The sequence below is a fragment of the Tupaia chinensis genome, unplaced genomic scaffold (assembly GCF_000334495.1).
Source record: "Tupaia chinensis unplaced genomic scaffold, TupChi_1.0 Scaffold000548_1, whole genome shotgun sequence".
Taxonomy (NCBI): Eukaryota; Metazoa; Chordata; class Mammalia; order Scandentia; family Tupaiidae; genus Tupaia; species Tupaia belangeri.
The window spans coordinates 610533-618156 of NW_006160060.1; the positions used below are offsets into that span (position 1 = coordinate 610533).

General features: G+C 61.5%; 1 protein-coding gene across 1 annotated transcript in view; it reads left to right on the forward strand.

The window, feature by feature from the left end:
• The window catches only part of TUBGCP6 (tubulin gamma complex component 6), a gene marked incomplete at its 5' end in the record, with an annotated part of 31920 nt that extends 24304 nt beyond the window's left edge, over positions 1–7616 (forward strand). The window contains 17 exons of the mRNA XM_006157611.2: positions 177–326; positions 1093–1174; positions 1262–1350; positions 1428–1543; positions 2459–2597; positions 2903–2974; positions 3193–4678; positions 4869–4927; positions 5006–5141; positions 5214–5382; positions 5534–5675; positions 5873–6067; positions 6145–6277; positions 6344–6557; positions 6627–6826; positions 6927–7037; positions 7348–7616. Of these exons, the coding sequence (XP_006157673.1) occupies positions 177–326; positions 1093–1174; positions 1262–1350; positions 1428–1543; positions 2459–2597; positions 2903–2974; positions 3193–4678; positions 4869–4927; positions 5006–5141; positions 5214–5382; positions 5534–5675; positions 5873–6067; positions 6145–6277; positions 6344–6557; positions 6627–6826; positions 6927–7018 (3474 nt within the window). The remainder of the gene's footprint in view (positions 1–176; positions 327–1092; positions 1175–1261; positions 1351–1427; positions 1544–2458; positions 2598–2902; positions 2975–3192; positions 4679–4868; positions 4928–5005; positions 5142–5213; positions 5383–5533; positions 5676–5872; positions 6068–6144; positions 6278–6343; positions 6558–6626; positions 6827–6926; positions 7038–7347) is intronic.
• Positions 7617–7624: the final 8 nt, after the last annotated feature.

Genomic DNA, 7624 nt, shown 5'->3' on the forward strand with positions numbered 1-7624 from the left:
CCTCCCCCCCACCTGACAGTGTCACCTCTGTTGGTCCGTGTCGACCCCTGACTGCAGCCCCCCCTACCTGGCAGCGTCACCTCTGTTGGTCCGTGTTGACCCCTCACTGCAGTTCCCCCCGGCAGCGTCACTTCTGTTGGTCCGTGTTGACCCCTCACTGCACTTCCCTCCGGCAGCATTACCTCTGTTGGTCCGATATCCCAGTCCCTCGGATCTCAGTGATCTTCTCCCTGGAGGAGCTGAAGGAGGTAGAGAAGGACTGTGCCGTCTACGTTGGGCGCATGGAGAGGGTAGCCCGCCACAGCTCCGTCAGCAAGGAGGAGAAGGTGTGGCCTCCGGCCCTGCTGTGCACCTATCGTATTGGGGTGGTGGGTGGTGGGGGAAGGGCCCTGGGTGTGGGATGTGCGAGGTGGGAGGGTCCCTCCTGGGTGTGTCTCTGGGGACAGTAGCTGGTAGGGCTTAGCCTGAGGGGGTCAGAAGCCCAGGGCAGGGACTCTCCTTTTCTTAGGCCTTCATAGCCTGGTCTATACCAGGCTTTGCTGATGTGGCAGCTCCACTGGGGCTTTCCTGGGGCCACTGGCTATGGACAGCCTTAGTCTTAGACCATCTCTAGGGCAGCAGGGCCAGGGTTTCCACACTCAGGTGGCTGTCGTAGTCTTTTCTCCTGCTTAGAAAGGACGGGTAGAAGGGACAGGAACGCCTGCGGTGGGGATGAGAGCCCTGCACTCTCGGAGAGGCATGACGGTGGCATCAGCGCCACCCTCAGGGACGCCCTCCTGGGCCAATGCCTGGTTGGCACAGGGTAATCCCGGTGGGAAGGCCCTCTCTCTCTGGGACCCATGGGTCCCCCTCCAAGGTGGGCACACATGGCCCAAGATGTTTCCATGAGAGTATGCCTACCCATCCAGTGCCTGGAGCCAGTCTTGTCATCACCTTGAGGCCTCATGCTGTGTTGCACCTGCTGACCCCGATGTGCAGAGATGGAGGGTGGCCGGTGCTATAGGGGTGTTCCAGGCAGTCATTCCTCCTCCCAGTCCAGTCCAGGTGAGAGGACAGGCAATTAGGATCTGGCTTTGTGTACTGATTTTTCAGGAATTACGCATGGAAATTGCAAAACAAGAATTAATTGTTCATGCCCGGGAAGCGGCTTCCAGGGTCCTGAACGCACTGAGTGGTGAGCACAGCCCGAGCCCTCCCTGCTGCAGCTCTGGCCTGCTGGCTGGGACTCCTCCTAACTGTACCTCTTACTGCATCAATGCAGACCGGCAGATGTCAGAACAAATGGCCTTGGATGCCCGGAAGCGAGAGCAGTTCCAGAGACTGAAAGAGCAGTTCATGAAGGATCAGGAGGTGGGTGGTCCCTGCCCTGCAGTGGGTCGGGCTCCTAGAGTCTGGGTTTCACAAATGAGGCTGTGTGTGCTGTGCAGCGGCGCCTGGCAGCTCGGCAGGAGGAGCTGGAGGACGACTTCAGTTATGCCCGTGAGCTCCGTGACAGGGAGAAGAGGCTGAAGGCCCTGGAGGAGGAGCTGGAGAGGAAGGCGAGGTAAGGCTCTGCAGCTTAGGCTTAATCAGAGACAGTTTGACTTTTTATTCCAAAACTTCCAAGCATACGTTAAGGTGCGGCCAGTAAGCTGAACCCAGGACATCCACCTGGGCTGTCCTATTGGGCCACCCTGAGCTGCCCTGAAGCAGCTGGGTGTTGCTGCCAGCATCCTGGTGTGGTGCACACGCCATGTGTTTATGTACCGTTCCCGCTGCTGGTGGATGGGTGTGGGCGTTTGTCCTGCATTCCTCGTGGTGGGGCTGCTCACCCTATAAATGGGGATAGGGCCGCAGCCTTGAGCAGGTGTGCGCCAGTTTAAGACAGGCCTTTGTGGGAGGGGCTGGCTACTTCTTGACCACAGGTGCTATTCGTGGAGCCAGCATGCGGTATACATGTCTCCGTGTGCACTTGTGCACGTGTGTGTATGCACATGGGATAAGTGTGTGTAGGCATGCACGTCAGTAGGTGTTCTCTGTTCGCGTGGAGGAGATGAGGCAGAAGGCCATGTCCCTGGCCTGTGATGGCCAATTCAAGCTTGAGTTCACTTTCTGCTGGTGAGAGGTTTAGTCAGGAGGTGTGGCCTGTGAGGCAGCCTTTGAGTTAAGCAGAGCAAATGTTTCTGTAGGTTTTGCCCCCGTGTTCTCCTGTATCCCTCCCCAGGCCGGGGTCTTGCTCTCTGCCCTTGCCCTTGCTTTAGTGCTGTGGGTCTCCTTGTGCTAGTTGCTCACAGACGTCTGCCGAGCCTTGCTTGGCACCTGCCTGCAAGGGGCTCTGTCCCGAGAGTGGGAAGGCCTGTGGGTGCTCAGAGGGACCATCCCTGGCAGGAGCCTGGGGACAGTGCCCACTGGTGCACAAAGGGCACCTGCTGGACAGTTGGAGCGAGCACGGTGACCATGTCCTCTGGGTGTGGCACAGGCAGGCGCTGGTGGACCATTACAGCAAGTTGTCTGCAGAGGCAGCGCGCAGGGAGCAAAAGGCGCTGTGGAGAGTCCAGAGGCACCGGCTGCAGAGAGAGCGGCTTCGTTTCCTCCAAGAAGATGAGGAGCGCATTCAGGTATCAGCCGTTTCAGACAGTAGCTCCTCCCTGGGCCTAGGGGTCCCTGAGCCCCTGAGGTTGTACACACACCCGTGTGCCTCTCCGGCGGCTTGTCATTCTCGTGTGGCGCCGCCTTGCTGCTTTCTGTCGCTGTGCTGTGGGGGCACGGAGGGTGAGGAGCAACCCTGGCTCTGCATGTGGCAGTTGGGGGTGCCTGGCAGGCTTGAGCTGCTGTGTGGTGTGGACGCTGGCCCGGGGCGGGTGCTGGCTCTGTTGATCGTCCTCACAGCTGCTGCATCTCAGCTTGCTGACTTGAGTTTCAGGGGATGCTGAAAGGTGTGTCCAAGGTCCACAAACCCCAGGAGTCGCTGCCTGTCCTGTGCGCACATTTCCAGGTGAGGGTCTGGTACTCAAGAGCTGAATGCGCCAGACGTGGCTCCCTTATGGCTATGGTGGATACCTATGGACACGTGACAGGAGTAATGTACCCATAGTCCTTGGCGGGTGCCCATCAAAGTTGCAGAGCTGAAGCTGGTGGGGCAGGTCAGTTAGACTGCCAGAGGGAGGCATGAGACCAGATTTCTGGTGGGTCTAGTGTGCACTTGTGTTTTAGGTCGTATCTCCCGGCCCTGAGCACCCAGACGGACGCTGTGGCTGTGACTCCATGCGCACAGAGCAGCACTCAGCCTCCTTTGACTGCTCCGGCAAAGTGAGCGTGCAGCTGCCGCAGCCCCCCCAGGGCCCAGCGGTGGAGGCCAGGCAGGCAGAAGAGGTGGAGCCATTCACTGTCGGTGTCAGCATTGGAGACTTCCTGCCCATGGGCCTGGGGGCTGGGCGTTCCGTGCAGACCAACACTGTCCCTCTCCTAGAGGAGGCATTGCAGACCATTCGCTCAAACCTGCCCCCTGGACCCTCTGGGCCCCCTGGGGAGGCAACTGCTGTGGCCTGCACACAGCCTCCTGTGTTGCAGGAGTATGACTTTCGGACCATCCTGAGACCAGCGGTGGCCACCTTTCCTGGACCAGAGCCCCTCCAGGCAGTAGAGGGCAGTGAGGGGCCACAGCATGGGGGGGTTCTGAGCATGAAACTGAACACACTTGGCTCTGACATGCAGGTGGCTACACCTCAGGCAGAGCTGCTCAGGCCTGGCACTCCTGAGGCTGAGTACAGCAAGTCCACGCAGCAGCTCCCTGGGCAGACGTCAGGGGACAGTGTTCCCACAGGGGACTGTTCCTCTGGATTGGCCCCCACCTGGCTGCACGGGCACGTGTCAGACGCCAATATTCGGGTAGGGGAGAACGTGTCGGACGTGGCCCCCTCCCGGCCACGGTGGAGCACCCACAGACACGTGTCGGACGCCAGCATCCGGGTTGGGGAGAACGTGTCGGACGTGATCCCCTCCCGGCCACGGTGGAGTGCCCACGGACACGTGTCAGACGCCAGCATCCGGGTCGGGGAGAACGTGTCAGACGTGGCCCCCTCCCGGCCACGGTGGAGCTCTCACGGACACGTGTCAGATGCCAGCATCCGGGTCGGGGAGAATGTGTCAGACGTGGCCCCCTCCCGGCCACGGTGGAGCTCTCACGGACACGTGTCAGACGCCAGCATCCGGGTCGGGGAGAACGTGTTGGACGTGGCCCCCTCCCCGCTACAGTGGAGCGCCCACGGGCATGTGTCAGACTCCAGCGTACAGGCTGGGGAGAACATGTCAAATGTGGACCCCTCTCTGCCAGGGTGGAGTGTCCATGGGCACATGTTAGACTGCGGCATCCAGGCTGGGGAGAACATGTCAGTCCCCTCCCGGCCACGGTGGAGCACCCACACTTCTCAGTCCTACGTGGTGCTGGGGGAGCTCTCATCTAAAGACGAGCCCATGGTGTCCAGGCCCCAGCGGAGATGCCCTGGTGATGGATTCCAGTCAGGCCTCAGTCTGGGAACACAGCGCCCTCTCTTGGAATGTAGGCTGCAGCCACCTGTGGAAGTAGTGCCCTCCATCTGCCAGTCTGGCTCAGGCAGTGGGGAGGAGAGTAGCCTCCCAACCTCGCCTCCCACTGTGGTTGGACCCGGCACTCTGGGAGACAGTGCCTCTGAGGAACCAGGTCAGAGTGGGGCAACTGGTGGTCCTGGGTAGGGCTGTGGGGCCCCTAGAGCTCAAGCCAGTGGGGAGGTTAGCGCTGTCCTCAGGCCCTGCTGTCGGCCAGGGCCTGCACTGCCATCCTGCGGGCCCAGACGGGACTGCCTGGCAGGCACTCGACCTTGATCCTCTTCTGTCCTCTTGTGCCTGCTCAGGCCTGGGGAGCAGCAAGGACACCGAGGACCTCTCTCCAGACCGGCCTCTAAGCTTGCAGGTCAGGACGGGCACAGCCTGGGGTTGGGGACGGGCAGTGCGGCCCATGTTAGGCGGACTGAGGTCCTCCGTTTCCTAGGAAGAGGCAGCCACTCAGAGGAGCCCAGGTGCAGCGGAGGCGGTGGCTGAGGGGCGGCATGCGGAGCAGGCCTACCTGGCAGGCCTGGCACGACAGTACCACCTAGAGCCATATCCGGACTGCTACGAGTCCATGTGTGAGTGCGCGGGCTCCGGGGGTGAGACATGAGACGCAGGCCAGCGTGCCGGTGACAGTCCATCTCATGCAGCAGAGCCTCCTGTCGCCCACCTTCTTCACCACGTGGTTCCTCGGGCCTTCGCCTTCCCTGTGGACCCCCAGATCCAGGCAGCTGCAGACGAGACTGCGGTGCAGCTCAGTGAGCTGCTGACGCTGCCAGTGCTCATGAAGCGCTCCATCACCGCCCCACTGGCTGCCCAGTGAGTGCCTGTACCCCGCCTGCCCTGCCCAGTGAGTGCCTATACACCCCGCCTGCCCTGCTCTGCTGCCCAGTGAGTGCCTGCACCCTGCCTGCCCTGCTCTGTTGCCCCTCCCCACCCCACCTGCTGCTGAGCCCAGGCCCCTCCCCAGCGTCTCCCTGGTGAACAAGGCCATCGTAGACTACTTCTTTGTGGAGATGCAGCTTGAGTCACACTTGGAGGCACTGCGCCACTTCTTGCTGATGGAGGATGGCGAATTTGCCCAGTCCCTCAGTGACCTGCTCTTTGAAAAGGTGACCTCCCCAGTCTGGGTGGGCTGGCGTGGGGGGAGTCCCAAGCAAAGGGTTACTGCCCGCCATAGTGGCCCCCAGAAGCAGCCTGTGGCCCTGCGGCATTGGCAGAGTACGGGCGCCAGGGCCTGGTGATGGGAGGGCTGCAGCTCCCAACTGAGTGCCCGACTCCCCGGACTCCTGTTCCTTTCTCACTTCAGCTTGGGGCTGGGCAGACACCGGGGGAGCTGCTCAGCCCACTGGCCCTCAACTCCATCCTGAGCAAGGCCTTGCAGTACAGCCTGCATGGAGACAGCCCACATGCTGCCAACCTCTCCTTCGCCCTCAAGTACCTGCCCGAGGTGTTTGCCCCCAATGCCCCGGATGTGCTGAGCTGCCTGGAGCTCAGGTACAAGGTCAGCAACTGTCCTGGGGGACCGTGGAGGGGCCTGCCCTGCGTCGGGCAGTGTGCTAAGCCCAGCCCTCCGAGCAGGTCGACTGGCCCCTCAACATCGTCATCACCGAGAGCTGCCTGAGCCAGTACGGCGGCATCTTCTCCTTCCTGCTGCAGCTGAAGCTGATGATGTGGACACTCAAGGACATCTGCTTCCAGCTCAAGCGCACAGGTGAGGTCCGTCTGGAGCCTGGTGCCCTGTGGCTGCAGGCTGCAACTCACTCTCTGTCCTCTGCAGCACTGCTGAGCCACACAGCCGGCTCCGTGCAGCTCCGCCAGCTGCAGCTCTTCAAGCACGAGATGCAGCACTTTGTGAAGGTCATCCAGGGCTATGTGGCCAGTCAGATCCTGCACGTCAGCTGGTGCGAGTTCAGGGCCCGGCTGGCCGTGGTGGGTGATCTCGAGGAGATCCAGCGTGCCCATGCAGACTACTTGCACAAGGCTGTCTTCAGGTGAGACTGTGGGCTCTGGGGGCCGTGCCCCATTTTGGGCCAGCCCGGCAGCAATACCACTCTCCCCAGAGGCCTGCTGACGGAGAAGGCGGCGCCCGTCATGAACATCATTCACAGCATCTTCAGCCTTGTGCTCAAGTTCCGTAGCCAGCTCATCTCCCAGGCCTGGGGTCCCGCTGGTGGTCCCCGGGGCGCCGAGCATCCCAACTTCGCCCTCATGCAGCAGTCCTACAATACCTTCAAGTACTATTCCCACTTCCTCTTCAAAGGTGAGCCCAGCCTTGGCTGGAGGGTCTACAGGGGTGCCCAGGGTGGGGGCTGGAGGCTGGCAGGAGTCTGGCAGGAGTCTGAATGGCCGTGCTTCCTCAGTGGTGACAAAACTGGTGAACCGTGGCTACCAGCCCCACCTGGAAGACTTCCTGCTGAACATCAACTTCAACAGCTACTACCAGGATGCCTGAGGCCACAGCCAGCTGCCAGGTGCCTTAGGTCCACCATCACCTTTACTGGGTGGGGCTGGGCAGGAGAGGAGAATGACCACACAGAGACAGTCTTGAGGACACTCCTGGTTTATTTAAGGCCCTGGTAGACATGGGGCAGGGGTGTGGGCAGAGGGGCTGCCGCGCCTACCCAGGGCCCAGTGTCCCCACATCACCCAGTGGCATGAGGCTAGGCTCCTGTCCTCACATGAAGCAACTCAGCATGGGCGTGGGTGCCGGCAGGGCTGTGCTGTTGTGTCAGCATCAGACAGAGATGGGTCAGGACTGACTGGATATCTCTGCCGTCATAGAGAGGCAGGTTTGGGCTGGCTTGGCCAGACAGAAGCCCATCACACCTCAGCGTTGCAGCAGCACTGGGGGCCTCGGGAACTCCGGGTACTGGAGGGTGCCGAGGCCACTACGAAGATCACGTCACACACAGCCCTGCTGCCCAGAGGGGAGGCCTGCTGTAGTAGTGCTGCCCGCCAGCCGCCCCGCTAGCCTCCTCGGACTCAGGGGCCGCAGGTGCCTCGGAGGCCTCCCCCTCGCTGTGGTAAGGGGTCTCAAGCAGCTTTAGCACCCCCCGCA